Source organism: Drosophila subpulchrella, chromosome 3L (genome assembly GCF_014743375.2).
Source record: "Drosophila subpulchrella strain 33 F10 #4 breed RU33 chromosome 3L, RU_Dsub_v1.1 Primary Assembly, whole genome shotgun sequence".
In the NCBI taxonomy this organism is placed as follows: Eukaryota; Metazoa; Arthropoda; class Insecta; order Diptera; family Drosophilidae; genus Drosophila; species Drosophila subpulchrella.
This window is the reverse complement of record NC_050612.1, coordinates 16,721,915-16,748,403: the sequence shown is the minus strand read 5'-3', so window position 1 is coordinate 16,748,403 and position 26,489 is coordinate 16,721,915. Positions and strand designations below refer to the sequence as shown.

Sequence of the window (26,489 nt, the reverse complement as noted above, 5' to 3'; positions counted from 1 at the left end):
TTCATAAAAAACTTAACTGGTTTATTTTATAGAATTATTTTTAAAGAAACTCTATTCCATTGTTATTTAAAATCCCGCAGAGTTTATAGATCGCTGTCGAATGATAATTAAAAGAGAATGGATAATACGTTTTTAACTAGATGGAGATATTGATTTTACTTTTAAAAAGATTAAAATAAAAATTTTTTTAAAAAGATTAAAATATGATATAACATAAATTCATAAAAAATTTACTTGTTGATTTTATGGAATTATTTTGAAAGAAAATCTATTCAATTGTCATATAAAACCCCTTAGTTTGACTCCAAATCTTTCCCTTACAAAGTGCAGGCTTTTGAGGGCCATTTAAAACAATCGTTGTTGTCAATGAAAATTCCAAACATAAGAAAACTCGACAGTGTCATGAAATGACCTTAAGCTTCCTTGGGTTTTTTTTCTATTCAGTCAGCTCCACGGGGAGGCCCTTGGAAGTCATTAATTTTCAGTGTCCGATCACAGTTTCAGGCTTTGGTTTTCTTGGTGGTTTTATTTCTCTTTTTTTTGGGGGGATTAAACCGCGCGCGATTAAACCGCAATTATGCTGTGTTTGATATGTTAATTTCGCTGGATAGTTTGAAAGAACTCACAATTATGCTGGGGGGACGGCTAATTTATGCAGCTCGTGTGAGAGATCGATTGATCGATGGCGGGACTCATCACCGGCAGGTGTTAATTGATTTCATTCGCTTGTAATTTGACTCGTTTGTTTATGGCCCCGTATATCGTGTGTATTTACCGTTCGCGTACCGTTTCTCGGATCCAAATCCGATCCCCAATCTCAACTCAATTATGGAGATATTGTGGCGATGTGCCGATGTGATGGTGACAAATTTCGGGCGCACAAATAAGACCAAATCGAAAGACTCCGGCGTTGTTCAATGGGCGCTCGAATGAATGGAACTGCGCCTCCGCTGCGCGCTGCTGCGGCTTTTCTCTCGGCTTTTTGTTAATTAAGCTGTATTTCATGCAGCTGACGGATTTATGAATAAAGCGCCACCGCCGACGAGACTTAAAAATCAAAACCGAAAACGCTTCGAAAAAATCGAGAAAAGCGAGCAAAAAATATTGAAAGTCAAGCGCGCGCAGACATGAAAAATGCGAATGTGATGACACCCAAAAAAAAAAAATGCAGCAGAACGCGGGGCGTGTCGAAAGAAATCTCTTCTACTAGTCGTTGGATTCGATGGATTACACTTGGCCAGCATCGAGAGATCGGAACATTCGGACATGTGGAACGCTTTTCTGGCCTTAATCGCCGCTGGCCGGGCCAAATCGCAAAGGTCGTCGCGTCTGCTGCCGGCCAATTGAGCTGTTGTTGTGCGCTTGTCGTTGACGTCATGTTAATTTTTTGTGTGTTGCCAACAAATGGGGATTTTTATGGTCAGGCTGCCAGCTTTTGGAGGCAGCATCGAAATCACCAGCCGTCGCAGCAGCAGCTTCAGGGGGCAGCCTCGCAAACTCGCGAATGCGACTTGCGACTGTCGCGAGCAATTAATCTTCAAAAGTGGCCAGGTCCAGCTGCACTGGCTCGAATCGTTTTATTTTCTTATTTTATGTTTTTCGGACCAACTCGTATTCGAGTCGAAACTTGGCAATCTGTCCAGAGTGCTCAGCTTCACTCGCTTTCAATGGCAACCGGCGATTCCTTTGGCGGGGAAGGTCGCCGAGTTGACGCCCCCGCCAGTGGTGCACCTGCCCAGCGATACCCGAAACCAGTCACGAAGGATCCTAAAAGAGGTAGCGATAGTTTACAGCCATCGCGAAGATAGAAAGCGTATTATCTTTCCTAAGTTAAGTTCATTCATTCATTGTAGTATAGTCATTCTAAATATAGTTTTTAAGCGATGTTCAAAGTATTGATTAAGGAGTAGGTATTTATTGTATTAAAAATATTCTATATATTTTAGATGCATATCAAAGGAGTGTACGTTAATTCGAGGTATTTCGATGCTACACGCAGTATATATTTTTACTTTTTTCCGGTATGTCTAAGGAAAGTTTTAAGCTTAAAATGTATTTACTATTTAGACATAAATTAAATTTTAAAAACTCTCACTAATGGTTTAAAGAACTTGTATTTATTTTATTTAAGATCCATTTTAAATGATTCTCATAATAAGGAAATGGGTTCTTAATAAGGTATATATTTATCACTATCTGAATGAAATTTGTTTCTGATAATATGGAAGATAAAGTGAATTTAAGTTGTTAAATGAATAATCAATCGATTTAAAATGTTTTACATCTCTTGTCATAATTTTTCACTCTTAAACAATTATTATTATACCAATTTGTATGTGTTTTTACACAATGAAGTATTAAGTTGAGGTGAGGTTAAGAAGATTATACCAATTTTTATATGAGTCTTAACTATGAAGTATGAAGTTTAGGTGATAGATTTTAGTACCTCTTTTTATCAAGCAATAAAAAATAATTACATTTTGTTTTTAAAGATAAAGATAAGCTTTCGAAAAAATGCCACCTCTGGTTTTGGCAAAACGCAAGATCGCCAAGAGACGAGACACCGGCTTGTGGCCAAGTTGGACAGCCCGAGCCGCACATGATCGATCTGAAGGGGATCTGTAGATCCCGCCCCCTCCCACACCCCCGCCCCTGGCCTGTCCCCGTCGCACGCATTAAATTCAAAATGCGTTTCAGCTTTTTGTGAAGGTTGCCCGGCCAGGTGGAGTTGCGATCGCAAAATAAAGCAGCCAGGCCAGGGTTGTCATTCGGAGCCGAAAAAACAAAATGCGGCACAAGCGGCAGCAGCTGGTGCGGCGAACTTACCTCTTTGATTTAGATGGTGGCCGAGTCCGATCGCCGCAGATAGTCTGGCATAGTCTGGAAAAAAGCAGAGAAGAACGGGGTGGAAAGCGGTTAGAGATTTGAGATTTTTTGGCGATGATGCAGCTATGTGCTGCCATATGACAAATTGTGGCAGCTCGCTGGCGGAGCGGACTTTTCAGCTGCTAATTGCTGCGGTAATTAAAGCAGAACACAGCCGAGCGCGGAGATCATTAATCAAGCTGGAAATAGTTGGCAGGTTGGACAAAACTCTCGGCCCGCGAGCTCATAAATATTTAATGGCCTAGGCAAATACCGATCGAAGCCGATGGTTCTCAGACTGCTTGGCGATTTAATGAACATTTTGGCCAACTTTTTTGGAGGGGCTCCCGATCAATGGGGTATGGGGTATGGGGTTTCCCCCTCCGCCCCAAAGACATTGATTGATTGAAGTGTTTTAATATTAGTTACAAAATTAGCCCCCTGAAAAAGAGCGGTTACCACCCACAAACCCGGCCAAATTAAGTGGGCGTTTCGGGCCACCGAAAAAAAGCTTAAGAGAGAGAGATATCAAAAAAAAGGGGGGTAAAAGCCGCCGAATGATTGGCAATCGAAGGCAAACCCCACGGCAGCTGATTGATGGGGGAAGCGTTTAGAATTGCCTTCGATAAATTATAATTTATTTATTTTTGTTCATTAATACAGTAGCCGCAACAACGGCGATAAAAACAAACAAATGTCAGGTTGCAATTGTGGCTACTGCCTTTTTTGGACCAGACAATTGCGGCTATTATTTGCTAATTATTTAAACAATTTAAGCCATTTATAACAAGAAATGTCAACATGATTTGCATTTGCAGGGGTGCAGCAAAGGGGGGCTTACATAGTGCGGGTGCTTTGTTTTGGCGGCTAATTGGCGTGTTGCTGGCGTAGCTGCGACATGTTGCTGGCGGGTGCAGCCGAATCGATTGCCACCTGTTGCAATTAGGCATGCAACACGGCATGTTGCGGTTGCATGTGGCATATGACCAGCAGCAATGTGACCAGTTTTCAGCAACCAGCAGCAGCTGGGCGACCTTAACAAATATGCGGCCCAAAACCAAGAGCGAAAAGCCATAAGAAAAACCACAACCAAATCCAAAACGAGTATCTGTATCTGTGCCACAGCTGCGCAACTGGAACCGCTGATAAACTCTGGCTCCGCCTTATCGCACCCCCACAACAACAGCCAGAAGCCACTCTTATCTCACGAACCTTGGCCTCTTCAATCTTCAATCTGAATCTTTGTGCGTGAACTGGACCAAGGCACTCGAAACTATTCGACAACGCCTACTCAAAATAGTAGAGAAGAGAAAACCGATCCGACAGCCCAGATAAACATCGTTTTGTGTGCGTTATTGAAATTCGAATTTCAAATGAGCCACGCAACAGGGAAAATCTATTTCAGTTTTTTCCAGAGCAGCGGTGGGAATTTATTTTACTTGGGTTATGGCATGCACATATCTGAAAACCGTTTGACTTTTGCAGTTAAACTTTCAAATGCAATTAGTTGCGGGCATAAATTACATAGAACCTCGGACTGACCACCGCAAGAGCTGCTATTAAAATGATTGCCAGCGAGGGTGACCCACCTACTACTCCTACAATCAACGAGGCGTGCATGCAACGTAGAAATTGCTGCCTGGCAGCAACATCAGTAGCTACAGCAGCAACACACCAGCAGCAATAGCAACAGCAACAGCAGCGGCACAAAATTAGCAGCGCGTGCTAAACAATTGCCCCGAGCAACAGTAGCTGCCACACAACACCATGCCACACGGCAGAAAAAACACATACCCACCCACTCTAACACACAGCCAGTTTGCATATATTGTTTTACCAGCAATATGGCGGCAGCACGGCAGCAACATCGCCGGCACAGCAGCAACTAGCAATGGTAATTGCAACAATTTAACGGTCTGTCGCTTGGCTCTGCGCTTAAGTGTACTTTTGGGTGCAGTGTCTCTGGCGAATCTCTTCTTTTTTTTTTGGGCAGCCTACAACTTAATCAAAAACTAATTGCATTTGCATACTATGGAGATGCAAGAGTTGCTGGTGATTTTGCTGCTGCGTAGGCCCCTCCACGGATGTGGTTTTCAACGCTTGGCTGTGTCAACTTTCAATCAAAGTCAACAAAAAAGCTAAGAAAAAAATCCGAGAAAAAAGGCAACCCACTGTGGTTTACTTTAGCCAAGCCCAAAGTCAGCTTCCTGGCCAGCAACCGCAAAAAAACACCGGCAACAACTTCTGGCTAGCGGGTGCTGGCCATCTCAGGTGGTCAAGCTCTGCTCTCCGCTCAACCGTGGGAGCCTGGCCATAAAGAGTAAATTAAAAACACACACACATCGCATCCCTCGGATACTGAGATACTCGGATACACAGATTCCTGGGCATACGCAGCTCACATTCTAATTTATAAGGCGGACGCCCGCGCAGGCTACGCATTTCTGGGGCTCTCTGGAGCTCAGTACTTCTGCGGATCTGCATTTCTGCACGAAAGCCAAAGGCTGGACGGGATTGCGGACTCTGCAGACTCCGCAGACTGCAGACTGCGACTGATGGATCACCGTAGATAAGCGAATCTTGCAGATAATCGCATCACTCACTGGGAGTCGTCTCCTTCGGAGCCTGCTCCTCTGGCAGGTTGCAGGCTTTTCGGCCCCGGAGACATGCAATAATTTTCAAACAGCAGACTCCAACTCCCAGTCCAACTCCGAGCAACTCCACCGAGATGATGATGCATGACAGTGACAGTGCGTTGTTGTTGCTGCTGCTGCTGCGTTGATGTTGCTGCCGCTGCTGTTGTGTTGCATGACATTAAGCATGTTGCAAACAGACGCTGCCTCGCCAAACTGACAATGAGTCCTGCTGCAGCGAATTGTGGGTGCCTCGGAAATTAGCCACAAAGGTGGGGGGCAACGAAGGGGGGCAGGAAATGCAGGACACCGAAAAAAATACTCCATATATACTCAACGAGTTTAGGAAGAATGATCAATTATATAATTCTGTCAATGTATTGAAATTGGCTTGTCTTAAAATACTTTGGCTTTTATTAAAATCTTGTAAATTTAATATAATTAAATTGAAAGCCTGTATTGCTTAAGTTGTTTGCTCATATTCGTATAACGTTCTTTTGGCATTTTCCTATTTGAAGAAAAATTAAAATGTAGTCTGTCTGGCATTACATAAAGGTATTCTTACCTATTTGAATAACACAGGATCTATAATCTTTATATTTTTTAATACATGTCATAATGAATTTACTCAAAACACTTAAACTGAATATCTAAACATCAAAAACTTTTAATAAATAAGCGATGGAATTACTATATAAATTATTGATACTTAAACTAAAATGTACCCCCTATTTTCTCTCCCTACAGCTCGAAACTTATTTTCATGCTTCATCTGCAGAGAGAGGCAAAATAAGTTAACAGCAAAAAGGGAATCTTTACAAGCGCAACGAAAGCTGAAATGAATTACAACTTCTACGGCATTCCCGGACTTTGTTTAGAGCGAAAAAAAAATCAATTAAAATTCATAGCTTTTATGCAGTCCTCCATTCGAATGCTGTTATTTATTTATTCTTTTTGTCAGAGGGCGGGGGAGTTGCAGCTTCTTCTGCCCAAAAAGAAGGGACAACAGCTGCCTCAAAGTGAAGCTGGCGCCAGTCGAGTTGAGCTGATAAAAATCACGCCGATGCAGCATCAACAAAACTGGCCAAGATTTTCTCCCGGCCTTACCTGTTTTTTTTTCGTTTTTGAGGAGGATGTCTGGGGAAATGAGGGGGTTAAGGGGGTCTTATGTCTAGCCACCGACGCAGTTGCAGGGGCAACGTCAACGGGGCCTCATCATTATCATCATTAAAATGTCAGTTAATAATTTCTACCTACCTCAAAAACCCCTCAGTCGCGCTGAACTTTTTGGAGTAGTTTACAGCATTCGAAAGGGTTTCTGATGTTTTTCTTGGCTACCTGGTGGAGTGAAGATGGTGTCTGTGGGTGGTCACCTCCAGCCCCTTGACCTTATTTGGGGCATTAAGAGAGAGACAGACAAACAGAGCGAGAGAGAGAGAGGTGGATCCTGTCGAGTTCGTTGCTTGAGTCTTTTGTTTTTGGCGGGCGCAGCGGGAAAATGTGAAAAATGCTCAAATTGCAGTGTGCAATTCGAGTGGCCCAAGCAGGTTGCTACTGCCACTCCGAGTTGCAAGTTGCAAGTTGCTGTTGCACCTGCAGACAATTGCTAATAATTATTTATGCGGCCCAGGGGCAGCTCGCTGGTCTCCTAGAGAAGAGTGGCTGCCACTTGGCATTGGCTACTGTGCCACACCCCCAGCCCCTTTTTTCTTGGCTCATCAGGCAGTTAATGACCAGTCGCCGTGGTCATCGGCCAATCCATAATTATACCAGCTTATGTACGTACGAACTTCGTATGTATACCAATCTACAGAGAGCTGCATTGGTGTTTCACTTCTTTTTTTTTTTGTGGGTGGAGTTACGCCTTTACCCTCACGCCACCGCTCCCCTGCTTTCGGTTTTAATTTAATAATATTTTGTTACTTTATAGGCCGAAGCGACAAGCTTGTTTACAAGCTCCAAACATGCAACAACTTTAATAGTGGTCGGCCAAACAGCAGGCAAATCTACGGAGAAAGAGATAGCTAAGAGGCCCCAGCTCCTTAGGACATTGGCAGCACAATGCGGTCGTAAGTTGTGGCATTTTGCGCACTTCCTGTCGCCTGTCGACCAAAGTTCCTTCTGTATCCTACTCAACTACATATATGGCCCAGTCAGTTGGCTCCCCCACTTTTGTGAAAACTTTTTGCCACACGCACGCATTGCAGTTGTTTTGCATAACGCCTTTAACTGCGCCAAGTTCCCTAGTTTTCCTAGCTTTCCTAGCTTTCCTAGCTTTCCCATTTTCCCCTGCTGTTTTCCATTTCTGTTACACTAGTGTACACCCCCAAAAGTAATCCCCACCATAGACACATTTAACTTGTTCGCCTTGCATGCGATTAGTTTGGTAATTTGATTGCGCCAGTATCTGTGTCTCTCCTTTGAGTTAAGTTGTTAAACTTTGTCCTTGCACTCGGTTTGGCTTTGCGTGCCGGCTAATTGAAAGGATTTGTGGGAAATAGTTAAGCCCCCGACTGACACCCCCCTTTCTCCGACATTTCCTGCTTGGCTTTCCCGGGCCTGGGAAAAGACCTTCGGGCGCAATTAGCCGACTGGCAGAAAGGGAAAATGTGCAGCCTCATCTAATCTAATCAAAGGCAACGGCAGCTTGCGTAATAACTTCCGTTTTGGAATCTGCCCTCCGTTCAATTAAATCAATAACTGGCTAATCAGTTGCTTCTTCGATTCGTCCCTCTTTTCATGCTGCATATCCGTTTTGTGTTTCGAACCCGGCTGAAATCACGATCATCATCATTGTCATCATATAGGACTGGGCTGGGATCCATCCTTTGCCAAGTCATTATCCCAAGTCTTCCCCGTGTTTTTGTTTGGTTTGGTTCTTTTTATTCTTATTTTTTTCCTTCGTTTTTAACTTGGCCCCTCGCAGTTTGTTCTTTTGGACCAGTTTGACAGGTGTTTTCTTGCCGCTGACTGAAGCCCGATTCTATGCGACGTCTGCGCCTCTCCGGCTGTTTATTTGTTTTGTTTAACCGTCGGTTTTAACCTGGCTTTTGCTTTTGACCGGGTCTCGAGATTCGGTTTTGGCTGAGGTTTCGGTTTCGGTTTCGGGTCGTGTGGCGGCTTTTTGAATGCAAGCGGTTCTACTCGCATTCGTATTCGTATTTTAAATACGCTCTGACATCAGAGCCCCACCATCCCATGTGTCTTCTGGCGTGTCTTCTCCTTTTCTTCGTCTGCTTTAATTATAATTTATCTGACTTGTGCCTTAGTCGGCATCGACGACATCCAGCGTGAGCGTATCTCAAAGTTTTTGACTTTTATCTGCTGCTGAATTGATGAGTATATAATAAGACTTTATTGGTCGAAAAGCGGCTTTCAGGAATTTCTTTCAGTCAAGTGGAATGGGTGTCTCTCTGGCGATCCACCAACTCCAACTCCATCTGAATCTGAATCTGAATCTCAGTCGCCTGTCGCCTGTCGTGGGTGTCGTTTCTCCGCCAGATCCTTTCCCGTTCTTTGGGCGAGCGTGAGAAACAATTCCTTGTGGTTTCTGTGGCAATGCATTTCTCTTGTTGCCGCTGCCACGAATTCTCCAAGTGAATTCAGCGAGAAAAAAATGAGACAGGGAAGGTAAAACGCCTTGGAATTTCGAGACTTCAGCCCTTTGCGTTCCTCGGTTTCTGGCTTTTTTTTTTGTTTTTTTCTTGGCTGTCGAATAAATTGCAAGCGGAAATCAGCTCACAGTACCCAACAGGCTTCCCTTTTCCTGTGGTCAAGTGAAGTCACTTAAAAATTCAACAGGGGGAATATATACTAGACTAAGACACACACGTGCCAGCTAAAAAACAAAAAAAAAACAGACCGAGAAACAAATAGAAAACAAATAAACAAACAAGAAACACATTTGTTAAACGAAAGACGAAAGCCGCTGGAAATATGCATAAACATAATAATAACAAGTCATTTGCATATTCATCCGACATCGGATTGAAGCCTAAAACCATAAGTCAGGCATTGAGACCTAAACTTATTGGAATCACTCGCCAGATACTTAATATTTGTAGAAAGGCGAAAACTGTAAAAATAATCGCGCGACAAATTTATGATTAAATGAGTGTTAGCTCGCACACTCCCCCTGCATTTTGTGTCCACCTGACCCATTGTGATTGCCATCGATACGAGTTCATTGTTTTCGAGGGACAAAAATCGGATTTGAAAAATGCCTTAGTGACGCTGATTCCCCCCTCATTTCGAAGGGTAAGGGGGAGGCTTTTGGGAGGAATAGTTGTTGCCAGAGACAACAACAAAGCGGCTTACACTTTGTTTACAATGTTGCCTGGCTATTTTACAGATATTTCCCACCCCGCGCCCGGCTGCTGCGTCAATATTGATCCATAAATAACAGATCCCCCGAACCGGGGCTTGAAACTCCAGGGCCCAAGACCGAAAAACCGAGACCAGCTCGAACATTAGACGGCCGAAAGAAGAAGATCTGGCCGAGCGGTCACGTCTCAAGTGAAAATGGTTTTTAAGTGGGCAATGTCTAGTGAAAATTAAACTGTCCCCTGGGCACGTCAACGCCATCATCGCAGCTAAGCCCCGGCCAAAAACTGACCAGAGCTGACTTGAGCAGAGATGAGCTGCACCAGCGGACATCTTCTTTAGACCCTTGGATCGGAACCCAGGGATCACGAGAAGCCGCTAAAACAGAGGTGGAAAAAGGGATGGGTTGGTGGAAAAAAGATATATGGGTAGTAAGAACGTTCTGACACCCTTTGGTATGCTATTTTATAATATATATCTAAAATGTAATATCATATGTGTAGATGCACATTTTTCTATTACCCCCAATTTATTTTATAAATAGCCATTTAGAACTGAAAAATTAATATTATTTAAGGACACTTACATATATATCATATAATTCGTTAAAGGTTATTAAATGCTTTCTGGTCACTATTAACATTGTTAAAAACATAGCCACAAATCTATATTTATTTCAGCAGTTAATAATGATTATTCTATTGTTATGAGTTCCGAAAAGTCCACAAATAATTTTATTTATAAATGTAAATGCCAAATGCCATTATTTTAAAACGACTGTGTGCTAAAGAGCTTTTTCAAATGTGGGAGTATAACAATAAACTGGTTATGATTATATTTAATCACCAGACAAGCCAAAGTAAAAATATGATTTATATAAAGCAAATTTGATAATTCAATTTATATTATTGAGTAACATATTGTGTATTTTATATTTTATCAGTAGCATATGGATCCCTTAATCCCCGAAAGAGACCAGGTATCTCCCGAGAGAAAAAGGAAAAAGACCGAAAATCCAAAAGTGTCAACTCTAATTGCCTTTTGCTTGGTTTGTGCGCCGGGCTCTCTGGACCAGGTCCGTTTCTTCCCGCCAGAAGAGAGTCTGCGGAGCCGGGAGAATGCCGATGCAGATGCCTCCCCCTACCTTTTACCCGCCCCCGCCCCTGACGAGTCGGGCTCTTTTGGTCAACGCTGGTCGTCAAATATTTGAGGTTGACTTTGGCTTGCGCTTGCGCAAATACTAATAAAATTTCGGTTAATTTTTTTAACTCGACACGCACACACACTCGGCGATCTGTCCGCCTGTCCATACACACTCGTATTTTTTTTATTTATTTGCCGTTGCTGTTGTCGCGCACTTGACTGTAATGGATTTGTTGGCATGAAGATATTTCTTTATTATTATTATTCGGTTTTTTCGCCGTCGCTTACTTAAAACAATTTGGAGGAACTTTCCTCCGGCCAAGTGAAATGACAAACAGCAGGGGGTATTACATAAATTAGGCACTCGCCGAGATCTGGAATTAAAGTGCAATTCATATTTGAGATACTCGGCGGATTTATGGCCGGCATTAGTTCGGGGGTGGTGGTTTCGCTCTGGAAATCCGGCAAGTGGAGCTCGTAAACAAACATTACAATTAAGTTTTATGCGACAGACATTTGCGCTTATAAACTCAGCGAAAATATTGGACTGGCCGCGGCGAGTTGCAGATTTCCAGGTGGAAAACTGACCGACTGAAACCTGTTGCTCGCCCGCTTTTCGCATTTTCCACTTTATGAGTTGGCCTAATCAAAGGCAGCGACAACAATCGATAGATCTGTTTCCTTGGCTGACTCAGAAGTAATCAGGTGGCTTTATGCAACGCCCGTAAATTTCCTAACTCGATCCACCCACCCACCACCACCCACTGACCACTCCAAGTGGGCTTATCAGCCCCCAAACTTATCACCCGAAACCGCCCGAGCCACCCACTCAAAAGTGGGCGTCCGGTAAATAGAATTGTGTTTTTTTCGAGGCGAGAAATTCATGAATTGCGACTCGGGCTGTGACGTAAATCGAAGGACAGATAGCCCACCGGATCGGGGGGCTATATGTGCGTATATAGCCGATAACAGCCGACCATGTGCGGTGGGTGGCCGCAATCGCAATCGAGCAATCGAGCAATCTCCGCTCACGATTTTAACTTTGTTTTCGTTTCTATTTTCTACTCTCGTAGCCAGAGCACTCGGCACTTATTCATATGTACTTTTAATGCTCATTCAATCCGTAATCAGCGATCTATGTAGTCCAATGACGTTAATTGAAACTACTCGAGATTAAAAGTTGTTTTCAAGTACGTGCTGCGGCGGTGGCCCCACCGAAAAATAATTCACTTCATTGAGGACTGCGTGTGGTTGCCTGATATGCCAAAAAAATATAAATATAAAATACAGAAATGCCCGCGGTGGGAACCGGGCTATCTACAGCAAACCCCAGACTACAAAATATGCCGATAAAATTGCGGTCGATCTGGGAATGGGAATTTTAAGGGAGGAGAGGTAATAAGTTCTTTTTTTATTTTAACAATTCCCATATTAACGTTCAAAGAAGGTCATTTGTAGTAGGAGATTTGATTTAATTTGTTTTCCTGTTCTTTTTATCGCCCTTTGCAATTTGGAAGCTTATCAAATGGAAATAGTTTCGAAATTAATCTTTCAAATTCTTTACTGACCATAATAACCATATTACGTGAGTAATAACTTCCTGTTATGAATGGGTTCTAAGAATAAATGTTTTTTGCTTAAAAATTGTAAAATACATTTTAATTTAATTCGAATTTATAAAAGAGGCTTTTAAGCGTCAGCGATTGTGAAACGCTCGAGTTACACATCTTAGCCCAAAGTAATCCATATATTATGTAGGACAAAATGGCCATCAAAAATTCCTAGGAACTGGAGCCGAACTGCCTGCTAATTGAAGGGGTGTGATCCGTCCGCGATCGCTTTGATATCTCCTCCTCCGCGGCAGGGCTCTAATGAAAAACAAAACGTTTATCAAATGCATGATAACGACGCATGACCAGGGCCGACTTTGTGGGCCCTATCAGATGTCGAAGATGTGGGCCCCAACCGCAGATCCCAGAGGTGTTAAGTCTCTTGCCAACTGCGGCAGACATCGCAGTCTTTGTTTTATTGTTTAACGCATTCCAATTAACATCTCCAATGATCTGTCTGATTGTGTGTCTCTCTTAACGCACACGTGATGATTGAATTTTAATTTCAGCCCGGCCTGGCAACTCTGGGCCAAAAGCTTTAACCCTTAGGGCTGCGGTCCACCTCCGCAACCTCAACTGTGTGTTTTTTTTTTCCGAACCAGCCACGACTAATCCAAATCAAATGGCTTCTCCAAATCAATTCGTTTTCAATCGTTTAAAGTTAATTAACGCGCCAGAATTTTATTTCACCTTACACATTCCTCTTTCACTGCTCCTCGAGCCGATTCCTTTGTTCTGTTACACGCTTTTGTTTTGCTGTAAATTTATTTTATGTTTTTCCTTTTTAGCTTTTTGTTTTTCTGTATTGTGTGCATTTTATTTTTTATTTGTATTTTGTGTATTTTTTGTATTTCGCTCAACGTCTCAATTTCAATGCGCGCTCTTTTGTTGCTTGTATTAAAATTGTTAATTTAAGGCTGTGTCAGAAATAAATTAACCACTGAACCAGGGACCTTAAGTCGACCAAAGGGGGTGGGGTTGGTTTGTTTTTTTTTTTTTTTGGATTCCATTTACTAGCGAGCCTGGCTTTTGTGTGGAAAATGCAAATTGCCGTCGACTGCGGGGCCAGAAAATGGCGTCGTGCGGGTGAGACTCCGACCAGCGAACCACCTGAGACACCTTCGCCAGCTCCGCCACCTCTGCCACCGAGGGAGCCTCCGAGTGGCCGCCTGCTTTATATGCCAAATGCAGTGGGACAGCGGCAGACGTCGCCGTTCGTCATATAAGGTGCGGTGCGTATAAGTCAGCCGCGTTGGAGGAGCAGGGAAAAAATCACTCGACATATTGAGAAATGTGCAATAGCCTAATGCCCATTTAAGGCAGCACTTTTCATGGCAAGTTGCATTTATCGCCGATCGGATCGGAATCGGAATCGGTTTAGAGCGATCGATCAAGCGTTTGGCGTTTGGCGTTTGGCGTTTGGCGTTTCGGAGACAGGTCAAAAGCAAAGCCTCGAATTTTGGTCTAGTACTACGACTGGCAATATCAGCCTATGCTAATGGTTAGGGGTGTAAAACATCCAGGAACCATCGGAAAAGAACCGTCTTTTGGAACCCCGTTCTCTGGCCATCCTCATCGACATGCCTTTAAATGGTATAAATTACCAATGAATGACATACGATTTAATTGCCTCGACTAAGTAGCAAGTAGCGACTAGCAACCAGCAACTAGCTACTTGCAACTTGCAACTGGCAGCCAGCAGCCAGCAAACCTGCAACTTATGCTGCATACAGATCAGTTGATGTTGCTGCCGCGTCCCGAGTTGCTGGAATTAATTAATATTGCACTTTTGAAGCGCGTGCATACAAATTTGTCAGCCAGCCGGCCTGTTCTGCGGCTCAGGTGTAGACAATTGGCATAGTTCACATAGAGAGAGTGGTCTGCTTTTGGCCAGGATGGGCAATTAAAATTCCCCGCTGCTGGCTAAAACTGGAAGTGGAACTGGGGCTAAGGGTCCCTACCTATCTATCTGTCTATATGTACTGTGTGCGTCAATTTGCCAGGCACACGATCTGCAGATCGGCGATGTCAAGTTGCCGCGGCGATTGACGTCAATATAGATGGAGGGAATCGGAGTGAGATGATGATAATGATGCCTTTTGGAGGGGGCCGGTGCTGATATGAACTCATCAGATCGGTCCATCATTCATGGGTGCAATCGATTGCATATAGCCGATTGTATTCCCCCCCCTCTCCCGATCTGATATTACGCTGAGGCGGCTATGGTAAACCGATCTCTATTCGTAACTGGAGCCGAGCTTCTGACACATTTTGGGCAAACAGCTGAGGCTGGCGTTTCTCTATTTCTGTATTTTTTTTGCCCGCCTTATGACTAAGCCGTCGGCAAATTGAGCGATCTCGCAAACTCACCTCTGGTTTTTTGTTTGTAGCAGGGGTATTATCCAAGCATTATCCAATTTTCAGCTTTGCCTTGGGGGCAAACACATTTAACAAATATTTTTTAGGCTGCGTTGTGTAAACTCTAATTGCTAATATCAAAATATCACACTTTTCTTTATGTATTTCATTTGTGCTTATGCTGCGTTTGCGTGTTTGGCTATTGTGTGTTTTCGGCTATAATTGATTTATATTACTTAATGGGTTGTAAGACACACACTATTCACTTGGTTTTAACGGATTTGGCAAGTTTAGTGTCGGATTTGCGGGTTAGATACTTTAGGGTTTGCCACTGATTTTCGTGTTGCTGTTGCACGCGCGATCATTATTGCAGTTGCTGTTGCAGTTGCAATTGCTGTTGCTGTTGCTGTTGCTGCTGTCGTGTTTCGCGGTCTCGTCGCGTCAACGTGCGAATAACAAATAACGAAAACGTACGAAAAGATTTTCACTGCAAGAGGTTGGTTTTCCCGACGTGGCGTCGTCGTCGGCGTCGGCAGAGCTTCGGCAGCAGCACCACCAACCGAACCACCGAAACCAAACCACCAACCACTGAAACTCTCTTCGGGGAGAGAGCGAACCAGAGAGAGTGACTCGGAGGAGGAGAGTGGGGGGGGGAGTCTGGTCTGGTCTGGTCTGGAAACGCACTGCGAAGATTTCGATTCGTTTTTGGGCCGAAAAAGACGCGTCTTGCGTTGGTAGCACTGAAGAATTCGCGGCAGCGCGTGCGGAGCGTCGAAGCGTCGATGAACCTGAACCGACACTGCCCAGCAAGAAACTGACTTCTGAGTAGAATCGCCACTCGTTCAGCGGCAACACCACGAGCACCAATACCAGCTCACCCGCCTGAGACACCCACACCAAGGCAGGCGGGCGTTCGTATCTGTGTGCGTGTGCCCATTGTGCGCCGAATGTTGGCCTCTCATTCGCCGGATAAAGTCGCGAGAGAGCGAGAAAGAGCAGCACGTGCAGTTGGGGATTTCTCTAGTTTTTTTCTCCTCTCGGTGGGAGCTGCTCAAAGAGCCTCCCCTCCCTCCGCCCACAGCCCCCTCCCCACGCAGCCGTTGTTTATGGCTGCGTGGGCTTCTAATTGCTCAAAACTCTATGCCAATGGGGGCACTCGGCTGCATTTGGCGCTTTTGGGTCGCCAGTTGCGAGCTGAGCTCCGAATAGGCACCTCCCACTTCCACCGACTGGCGTTATGTAACATCGAGTGCGAAGATAAGCCAGCGGAATCCAGGCGGGTGTCTTTTGCACTTTCCGAAGGAGCCAAAAGTAAATACTCACTGGTGCAACCCACGAGGGAGCTGGCCTCTGTTCTTGGCTGGCTTTCAGGTCACGTTACCACAGGCTTTAAATGCAACTTGGCCCTAAGTAAAGGCTTATCTTTCAACTTAAAAATTTTAGGGAAATATAAAAATAATATATTGTTTTAATCGTATATTTTATCTGACTGGTATCACAGCTAGTTAAGAAATTAGACATCATTAGATTTTAAATACTTTTACAGTTAGTTGTATCATTAAATCTTTAAGAAATGGATTTTAGAGAGAGCTTTTTAAATACCTACTTAACTATTATGTAGTTAAGTTAATTAATTTTAATACATTATTATTTGTTTCCCATCTTAACTCATTTAAAGTTACTGAAGGAAATACTTCAGATACTTATAAGTTTTAGTAAACAACAATTAAAGGATTTTACAAAGTTAAAGGATGAATATAAAAACATTGAAAGTAAGGACCCTAAACCTTTATTTGTTTATGTATTTGGCATAGACAAAAATATATAGGTTCTTAGCTCGTAATTAGTGTGCAAAAATGTCTTATGTTTTATTTTTAACACACTCAATAATCTAAATTCGTTTTAAGCCCAATTGCATTAAAAGAAAATCTCAGTCGAATGATTTTGAGCCGCATTGAAGGTCCGGATAAAATCCACGGATAAACTCTCTCACCTCTGAGTCTTGTACTCACACAGATACACTTTCCGCTCACTCTCCATCTCTCGCTCTTTGCTCTCGTGAGAAATGAAATGCCGGCAAAACAACTTCACAGATACGGATACGATACCTGAACTTGAAATGCCGATGCATTCAGTTCAACGCGAGAGAGTGAGCGCTCTCTTTGCCCAAGCTGCGTATGTGTGTGTGTCGCAGCTGCCGAGGTGTAAGTGTATCCGTGTGTGCGCCTCCGTCCAGGTGTGTGCGTGTGTCTGTGTGTGTTTACAAAACAAAACCGAATTGGGAAAAAACAAAAAAAAAAACAGCAAAAGCATGCCAAGGCAGCAACAACACAATTTGTGAATGAACGAATAGTGGCGCACTCACACAGATACTCAACCCACACCAGGAACCCGGCCTGCGTGTATGTGTGTGATTGTGGGCAGGGAAAAAACGCGTTTACGCGATTCGTACAAAATTCGTTGGTCTTTTGAAAAGAGAAGCACTGCAAAGAGCCAAAAGCCACCGAACGTAGGTGTTCGGCTATAAGTTATATGCCATATGCTATGGGTACTATATATGTACATGCCGATATGCAGATGTATCTGTGAGTTATTGAAACGAGACGGCGACAAAGGAAACGAAACCAAAATGGTGTAGGCCAAGTGATCGGAGATCGACGATCGGAGATCAGCGAGATATATCCGCAGCGAAGGTGTCACGAGGGGGGAGGGGGGTGGCAAGTCGGCAGCCAACACAATCCCCAGATTGACAACGCTGATTTGTTGATTAAGTCGTTCGTCGGGCTGGCGACATTTTTAATACACCCGGTATTTGGGGACCAACAGGGCGTATTATTTTCCAAAATCCAATGTAAGCCGTTGTTAGGAGAAATATTGTAGGTTTGGATAAGCCCCAATTAGCAAGCTATAATAAAGTTAATTTGCTTAAGTTGCCTATTTATAAACATAACGTAATAGTTGCTATATTCCTTAGTTCAGACACAAATTTTTAAATTTATGAAGCAATTTAAGTTTTGGGGTATTCTAACGGGTTTTTAATATTGTATATTCTACTCTTCGAATAGATATATTTGCCAGGTTTTGAAATTCAATTTTAAATCTATAAATCAAATTTGTTCATTGCATGCATATGCTTAAGTTAGTAAATAGAATAAGCAGAGTAGAATATAATGGCACACACAATTTCTTTAAAACTATCTATTGTTTTAGACCAATGTTATTAAGTAAAATATTATTTTTATTTCGTTCCAGAAAGTTTTAGGACTTATAAGGCAATCCAATTCTTTGAAAAGTTCATTAGCGGGTATCTTTAAGTCGAACATTTTTTTCGAAACATTACAGTTGCATTATGAAGTGTTTTCGGCTGTACGAGTAAACGTAAGTACCATAATACGCTAAGTACATTTCAGTGTCGCATATGCCTACGCCGAAAATGAAATAAAATAAATAAAAACCCCTCAAAACGGCAATCAAGGTAAAAGTTCTCGCTTCAGATCTGTTTTTCGATTTCAATGCGATTTGAGTGCAGCTGCGAGGGAATTTCGCAGCGAGATTCCGTCGCCTTTGTGCTGGAAATCTTCCCACGGTTTGGCCCAGTCATCGTCGTTATTTTCGCCCTCTCAGGCTTCAGCCTCCTTATTGTTGTCCTTGCGCCACCCCATCAGCACCGCCGCCACCACCAACCCACCACCGCCGACCCACCCGATCGCAACCCACCACCACCGACCATCCGGGATCTCAAATCCCGTTGTGCAACCCCCGTAACTTTTTTGGCGGGAAATCTCCGCTTAACGTCTTCGCGCACAGAAGGCGGCCCATTCAAGATCTCGGCGAGATCTTGTGTTCTTGTGGCCTGCGGCAGAGGAAACATAGAGGAACTCGAACCTTCCCTCGGGCGGAAGTTTTCTTTGGACTCCTGCTGCTCCTTTCTGCTCTTTCGCCCATCCAGTGAGTCCGGATTTCTATTTTTTTTCGGAATGAGAATTAACGAGAAATTGATCGCAATGGGAGGCACAGAGGGGGAAAGCTGGAGGTCTAAAAGTTCATTTGAAAAAATGTAATACTCCTACAAGGGAAAACGAATAGTCGATGGCCTAGACTATTGGATTCCCGTTACTCAGCTTAAGGGAGTGCAAGAGGGATGGAGATATGCTTGCACTAAATCTGATTTTTTCACTAACACACTAGCCTATAGCGCCACATAGCATATAGCGCCCCTAGCGGCGTGGTGGCGTATTAGTAAGAACCGCTGATTTGCTGCATGTGGTGTTCAATCTTGATTGAGTTTGCAAAACTTTTATTATTATTCGGTTATAACTTCTAATGAGTGGTTACTTTTCAATCATTTTTGGCATGTTGATTGGTATTGATAATAAGAACAAAACCTCATTTAAATTTTTACAAAATATTAAAAAAATGTGGACATGTTTTTTTGTCCTTATAGGACTAAATCCCATTTACAATTTTACAAAAGCTTTAAATATGTGGGTGCTAGACGGGTTTTAGTGTTATGGTCGTTTGTGGGCGTTTACCCAGTTAACCAACTTTAAACGAGAAACAGTGTTTGGCGTTTTGTCTAATTTAACAACAATTTCCACCGAATACAAAATACATATGTATATAACCATTTTAAAAATTCATGACACATCGCAAATATATTTAGCATTTTAAATACTTATGGAAACCAATGTGTAAGTGTTTGGAAACTGAGTAATACAGCAAATGTATAGGATTTCGTTCCGCATGCTTTTGACGTAGTCGTAGTATTAACATCAACTTCAAAATCCCACAACAGCTCCTCATGTGCTGGTACGTTTTCTTTATACTTGCCACGCACATTGCCGGGTGGAGAATACCTAACGACCATTATTTTCCTTCCGTTTTTAGTCCTGTTGATAAATTAGTTGATTCGGAGACATTGGGCATAAATCAGTACTTACCCGGAGTTTTTTGGAGCTATACCCACTCCCATTTCCTTCGATGACTTCCATATGAGTGCAGTGTACTTATCACTAAGTGATTTTCGTGATTCGTCATCTGATTTATAAGCCTCATGGCCATAAGTATACCACGTTTCAACACAAGATTTAGATTTAAACTCGCATATATTTTCTGTATAATCGATATTCTTTTCATCCGATAAGATATAATCTGTGTGATCCTTGATATCGGCTTCATCAAGCGAAAATTCAATATATTCAAAAGGGTCTGGGAGGTCCTCGAATAAAGATTGGTCTGGGACATTCAATGTAGCTAGATGCTTTGAGAGAAGATTATTAAGTTCGCAAAAAAATTGAGTATTTGGTTTACCTTCGCATAGTCTTCGCAATCTTTACACAGCTTTTTAGACAAGGATAATTTTGGCATACCTTTCATTTTCCTATATCTATTGTGCTGTTTCCAAACAGATTTCGCTGTCACAACATCGCCCAAACAAATACAGTTGAGCTGAAGAAAAGAATATTTTCTAAACAGTCAAAACGTTTACTTTTTTTACCTTAAGAACAGCCAATAATAGAACGACAATTTTGTACGGATACATAATTTATGCCAAAAAACTTAAATTTTGTGGGTTAGTTAGTTGAAATGAAATATTTTTGAAGGTTACTAGATAGGATTCCTACAATTTATAACATAACATGACTACTTATAAAACAAGAGAAAACGCAATAATTTTTGGTATGATAATAAGAACAAAGTCATTTAAATTGTTACAAAATATTTAAAAATTTAGGTGCACGGGAAGCCCAAGAATCTACATACCAAGTCCCAACACTCTAGCGCTTATGGTTTCAGAGATCTTAGCGTTCATACGGACAGAAGGACATGGCTAGATCGTCTCTGCTAGTGATCCTGATCAAGAATGATATCCTTCATGGGGTCGGAAACGCTTCCTTCTACCTGTTACATACTTTCCGATGAATCTAGTATGCCCTTTTACTCAACGTGTAACGGTAAAAAATGTGCGTCTCAAAAAGGGCAGTCAAATATGCACAAATTATGATCGATTCTTTTCAATATTCGCTCTAAACCTGGATTAGCTGTTTATACATATTTATGAGTAGGATTCAGAGGCATTAGCCTTTTCTTTTCAATTTGAAATCGAAACCATCAAATTATAAATATTTCATAGACATTCTCCAAGTCTTTAAAAAGATATAATACGTTATAGTATTTACAATAATAATAGTTTGGCCGATAAGTCATTGAATGTGAATATTATTTTAATCTTGTGGATAGAAATTCTTTCTTATACATTTTTCTCTGTGCATTCCACCAGTGCGTTGTCGTCTTTGACTTTCCCATTCATTAGAAGCGCCCAAACACAATTTTCAATTAAGCACGCAAAAACGCCAACATCCCAAGCAGAGCGACCAATGCCAGTCGCAATTTGCATTTGCAGCAGCAACTCGCGATGCAACAGCAGCAACATAATAGTAGCAACAGCAACAGAATAGTGGCAGCAGCAACACACAGCAGAATGCAGCAGCTGCCGGCGCAATAACCATAAAAGCGAATGACATCTCGGCACCTTGAGGTGACGCCAACGGCAGGAGATCAGAGGAGATCTGAAAAAGGCCCAGATCGGGCCAGATATTTTAGTTGGGCGTTACTCTGGAGGTCAGACGGAGATGTCGCCGCTTATGCGCCAATTAAAAAATCTAATTTGCATGCGAATGCTCGGTTTCTCACCTCTGAGATTCCCACGGATAAGCGGACTCAGGAGAATCTCTCTTGGAAGACAGGAGGACCGTGATTTAAGCCGAACAGCTGTTTGGATTTTAATCAGGAAAATAAATAATAATTCCGCTGAGAAACCGAGCAAAACAGTTAGAAGAAAACTAACATTATTTAGAGTGAAGATATCATATATATCACATTTTTATCTTTGCAGAGAGAAACATTTGTTAAAAAATCATATTAGTTTCAGCTCTTTTAAAATTCCGGTAAATTCACAAAATTAAAGAATTAAAAAATCACATTCTCCCCTTTAAAAACTGGATCAAATCTTCTTATAGAAAATATATACAATTAATTTTTTTTTGTTTTATTTCGTTTTATTAGAAGGGAATCCCCTCTTTTTGTCCCCGATATATAAAGCTTTATGGGAAAGTTTCCTCGCCTCACATGGTGTGATTGATGATGCCACTGATGATGGCAAATTAAACTCAATCAAACGATTATGGATTCAATGGATGATTTACTATTTATTGTAGCTTCATTAGTACTCAGGTATCCTAAAATAAATCAATGAAATAGCTTCTTCGCTTCAAACCAAAAGTATGCTCAAAGGCATTTCAATTTTTTCCCAACTTCCGCCCCTCTCTATAAGCATGTCTTGCGATCTATCATAACCTGTCCCGTCTGTTCGGTTTTTTAAAGCAATTAAGCCTTTCTTGCTGCTCATTTTTCTAAAGTTTTTTTTTTTTGGCACAACTCTGAGATCTTATCACGGCACTTTGCACTTCCTCCAACACACGAGTTGCTATTGTTGGAGTTGTTTTGGAGGTTTTTCTGTAGTTGTTTTTGGGTTTCGCTACCAACATGAGCTTAAATCACGCGCACGCCCCGAAATCTTGGCCAAGATCTCACTTGGAAGACAAATTTCGAATGATTTACCTACAGCGATGGGATGAGATGAGTTAACCTTTACTTTTCTGCTGAGGTGAGGGAAGTAGGCGGCTTGCGGGTGCGACTCCATTTCATTCACAAGAGTTTTGTCTTAATGAAAATCTCTTGAGACTCGAGTCTGTGGAAGTGGGAAGGTCGCCTGGGATTAGTCTTAAAAAAGTTTAAGCAAAGTTTATCGACATGGCTGGAAGGCGTAGACAGAAGCCAATTCTGGGTTCTGTGAGCATTTGGCCCTTGATATCCCTTGTCTGCGTTTGTTTAATTGATTTTGTTGTTAGTTGGGCTGGCACCGATAAATGTTTAGTGTAGTCATTAAATCATAGTGATTCTACCAATGTTGCCTCTCTCTTCTCCTAGATTCCCACAGTTACACGCAGGAAAAATTAATGTTGGCTTATAAATACTCGGTAGGTTTGGCAAAGATCTATTATAACATAATAAATATAAATTTACATAAGTTTATGATCAATTTAGGTAAGGGTGAAGTCTTAGGTTTTTAGATTTTTTTCCTGAAAGCCGAAATTGTTTCCCAACCCCAATTTTGAAATCAGTCTGTTTTTTTCCATTTTACATATTAAAGACTACCTACTGCCTTGCATTTTTTAACCGGAAAAGGTTTATTTTCTTTAATAAAAGTTATAAAAAAGCAATAACATTTTCTTTACATTCTGACATGGGTTAAAAGCAATTTCGATTCGAACAAGACAAGTTTTTGTCCCAAAATGTCCTTAAAAACATACATTTTGTACCTTCTGTAAAAAGTTAAATCTCTGCTAAACAGGGATGTTTGTATAGGGCACTTTATTTCAGGGATTTCTTTACTTATTTATTAAGTTACTTAACTTATAGATGCTGTTAAATTGTAAATTTGAGATTTTCCTTTGCGTGTACTTCAACTTAGGTTTTCCAATCGTTGTCAGCATTTTCTCACGTCGCTTAAATGGCTTAATAACCCAATCCGAATGCAACATTTTGTGGCCGAGCTTTAAGTTGTTGGTAATCGCTCCCTCCCCCTGCAGCCGCCATCTAGCCCCCCCTTCGAGGTAGTAACTCGCTTCCGGTCTGCGGTCCTCCGATCATCAATGAACGGGCGAGTGAGCGAGTGAATGAATGAGTGAATGGGGCTATCGTGTGGTTTGTGTGTTAGAAATGCCATAAAAAATGCAACAGCGGCATAAAATTGATTTGATTGCCAAGAAGATGATCAGGCAGAAGAGGCAGGAGCTGAGGAATCTGGAATCTGGCAGGGGAATCTCCGAGAGCCACAGAGGAGAATCCTACACCCGCCTCGGAGTCTAACTGATTTTGCCCATGGCCGGGCAGGTTGCAGATCGTAAAACCCCGGACCCCAAGTCAAAGTCCCAGATGTAGGCCGAACCACTTTGATGAGCTTGGATGGAGTCGAGTGGCTTCCTCAGATCGAAACTGGCGATGAGATAGAGCTGAGGAAAGAGACAGGGACTGGGACTGCGACTGCGACTGCGACTGAGCTCGGCACATTTAGAGATTAACTGGTTTTATTGCCCGATTGGCTATAATATCTTTTATTTACGAGTCTCGGGCTAATTTGAATTTTCAACGTTTTCTTTTTCGACTCTTTGGCTTTTGGCGCGCTCTCTTATTTCTATGGTTTCCCACACTTTTACAGGTGAATGGGGGCCCAAGTATTTTGTGAAAGATTTTTGATCGCATGATTGTTATATTTTATTGATCAGCTTTATACATATATTGAAACGCTTCGGTTTTTGGGGGCCGTCGTGTGTGTTTTTTGTGTGCGCCTCTTGGCCAGCTTCTTGTGTATGTTAATCGTTTAGGCGGTCCAAGCACATTTCTCCGCTCTCCCATCGCATTTAATAGTTTAATTTTTATTTGGATGAACAGTTAATTTTATGCCAAGTGGCAAATGGTAGCCAGCCGTATTCTCCAGCTTGTGGGAGTCTTTAAAAGCGTGTGTAATCCTCCGTTTTTCATCGTTTTGACTCCCAAAATAAACATAATTTATGCCGAGAGCTGCCAAACGAAAGACTTAGGCAGCGAACTTGTATTGAAGTTTATGCCTCGATGATGATGTATCAGTGTTTATGCTGAGATAAAGATAGTTTTGGAGATAGGCTTAAAATGGAAGGGAGTGCTGTGCGATAGATATACTCGTATTCCCCTCGCTTTTCGATACAATGGAAATTAGTTCCGCTCACTCACAAAGCTCATCAAAGCTGAAGTCCCGAGCCAGCTGGCCAGATTTTTATTTCCACCTCTGATTCCCGAACTGCGCAGCAGCAAAGGCTGGAAAGTAACCAAAAGATTGTTAAATTGTTCATTAGCAGGCGGCAGCTGCGTTGTCTGTCTTCCCTCCTTCTAGTTTTTTGCGTCCTTTGCGCAGTGAAAATTCCCAGGGGACTGTCAAGAGGTAGTTGGGTTCCCTTCGAGCTCGGTTTGGGTGGTATGGGGTGGAACGAAGGAGGAGGACCTCTTTATCCGCCGGCAGTGAAAGAAGCAGCCGGTTCTTGTCCCCGTCCCGCCTCACGGGGTGGCGTTGGCGAGCCTCGGGATAGGTCCTTGAAACGGGATCTCCGACAGCCCCTTAAGTGCGCAATAAGCAATTTCCCCGAAGGGTGGTGGTGGGTCGCCCGAGCGCCCTGTACATCTTGCCACACCTTTTCCCACTCGCAACTCGTTTTCCCTAAATGGACAGCTGCCCGCTCAAAAGATCCTCCGCGGCTGTGCTTTCGAGCCGTGACAGATTGATAAATATTTTCAAGATTTTCTGCAGATGAGCAGCATTTTATTTCAGGGGGAGGAGGAGGCAGTTGGTTAGCCACCCGCCACAGCTGATGAGATCGGAACACGGAGAAAAATGTATAAGATTTTAAAGTCTTATAGCAAAATCAAAATATTATCATTTAGAAATCTGTGGATACCCGAAAACTCTTTTTAAAATGGTTTAACAATTCTTAGAGAATTTAGAAAGTGAATTTTCGATTATAATTGAATTAAATCGAGGTCGTCATAAGCCGCCATTCTAACCAAGTACAATAACGACTTTTTTCGCCGTGCTAACCCGCTCGATGTATATATTTATGTCATTAAATTTAAGCATTTTCGTTTAGGCCATTCAGCTGGCCAACCTGTGATTAAGTTGCGCCCTGACTTGGCTCACTGTCTGTATACCTCCTGCTCCCTGCCCCCCTGGCTCCCTGCCTTCCCTGCTCTTTTGGCCAATTGCATGTCCCGGCTAATAGTTGCAAGCTCCGCCACAAGAAATTCATATGAAATTATAAACGTTTTAGTTTTATTGTGCGTTCCGAGTCGGACTGGCCATTTGAGTTTCATCCGAGTTGAGTTGGTGGCGGTGGCGGAGGTGGAGGCCCCATAGCAGTGATAAATGTTTCCTACGCCGAGGTATTTCACCCGCGGCACTCACAACGGCAGGAAAAAATCATACAAATGCAAATTTAATTGTAGTTCGCCGCATCCCAGTGGCACATAAACGCACAAATATCTCTCGGGGAGTCTGGCTGCAAATGAATGCTTTCAACGTGGCACGCAATTTAAGTGGGCGGGGGGCCCGAGGGCATGGTCTGGAGTCAGGGGGAATATACATATATCGTATATGCCAAAAAACAAAAACGGAATCCAACCCCAAAACGAATTCATTTGAATTTCTTTGAATGTTTCTGTTTCTCTGATTTGTCTAACGGTTCTCCAAATGATCTCCACCTACTGATCCTTATACCTTTCTCCCCGATACTTTTTCAGCGTCTGGCGGCTCATCGATTATTTCAGTTTTTATAATCTGCGCAGGACCATCCTGCATATGAGTATTTAATGGGTACTCAACTTTTTATGGGCTAATTAGCCAAGTTATTTTTACCCATCAAAAAGCAATTAATAAATAAATAAAAAGGCGGCTTTGATTATGAACTAA

General features: G+C 42.4%; 2 protein-coding genes across 2 annotated transcripts in view; both read right to left on the bottom strand.

Annotated features, from left to right (window-relative positions):
• LOC119554662 (transcription factor btd) overlaps positions 1–15,724 on the bottom strand; it is a 28,819-nt gene extending 13,095 nt beyond the window's left edge. The window contains exons 1-2 of the mRNA XM_037865664.1: positions 14,945–15,724; positions 2,827–2,880 (exon numbers count right to left, since the gene is read on the bottom strand). The gene's annotated coding sequence lies outside the window, so the exon portion shown is untranslated. The remainder of the gene's footprint in view (positions 1–2,826; positions 2,881–14,944) is intronic.
• A 3,835-nt stretch (positions 15,725–19,559) lies between these two features.
• Positions 19,560–20,552, bottom strand: LOC119554499 (Golgi-associated plant pathogenesis-related protein 1-like). Its single transcript, XM_037865432.1, has 4 exons — positions 20,430–20,552; positions 20,243–20,380; positions 19,873–20,192; positions 19,560–19,821 (listed from the first exon to the last, which is right to left on the bottom strand). The coding sequence occupies exons 1-4, from the start codon at positions 20,472–20,474 to the stop codon at positions 19,608–19,610; spliced, it is 717 nt and encodes a 238-aa protein (XP_037721360.1). The 5' UTR covers positions 20,475–20,552; the 3' UTR covers positions 19,560–19,607.
• Between the last annotated feature and the right edge of the window lie 5,937 nt (positions 20,553–26,489).

Coding starts and splice junctions, on each gene's coding strand:
- LOC119554499 (XM_037865432.1), bottom strand. CDS start 20,474: ATGTATCCGTACAAAATTGTCGTTCTATTATTGGCTGTTCTTAAG. Junction 20,193..20,242: donor ATTGCGAAGACTATGCGAAG/GTAAACCAAATA, acceptor CTTCTCTCAAAG/CATCTAGCTACATTGAATGT. Junction 19,822..19,872: donor ATAGCTCCAAAAAACTCCGG/GTAAGTACTGAT, acceptor ATTTATCAACAG/GACTAAAAACGGAAGGAAAA.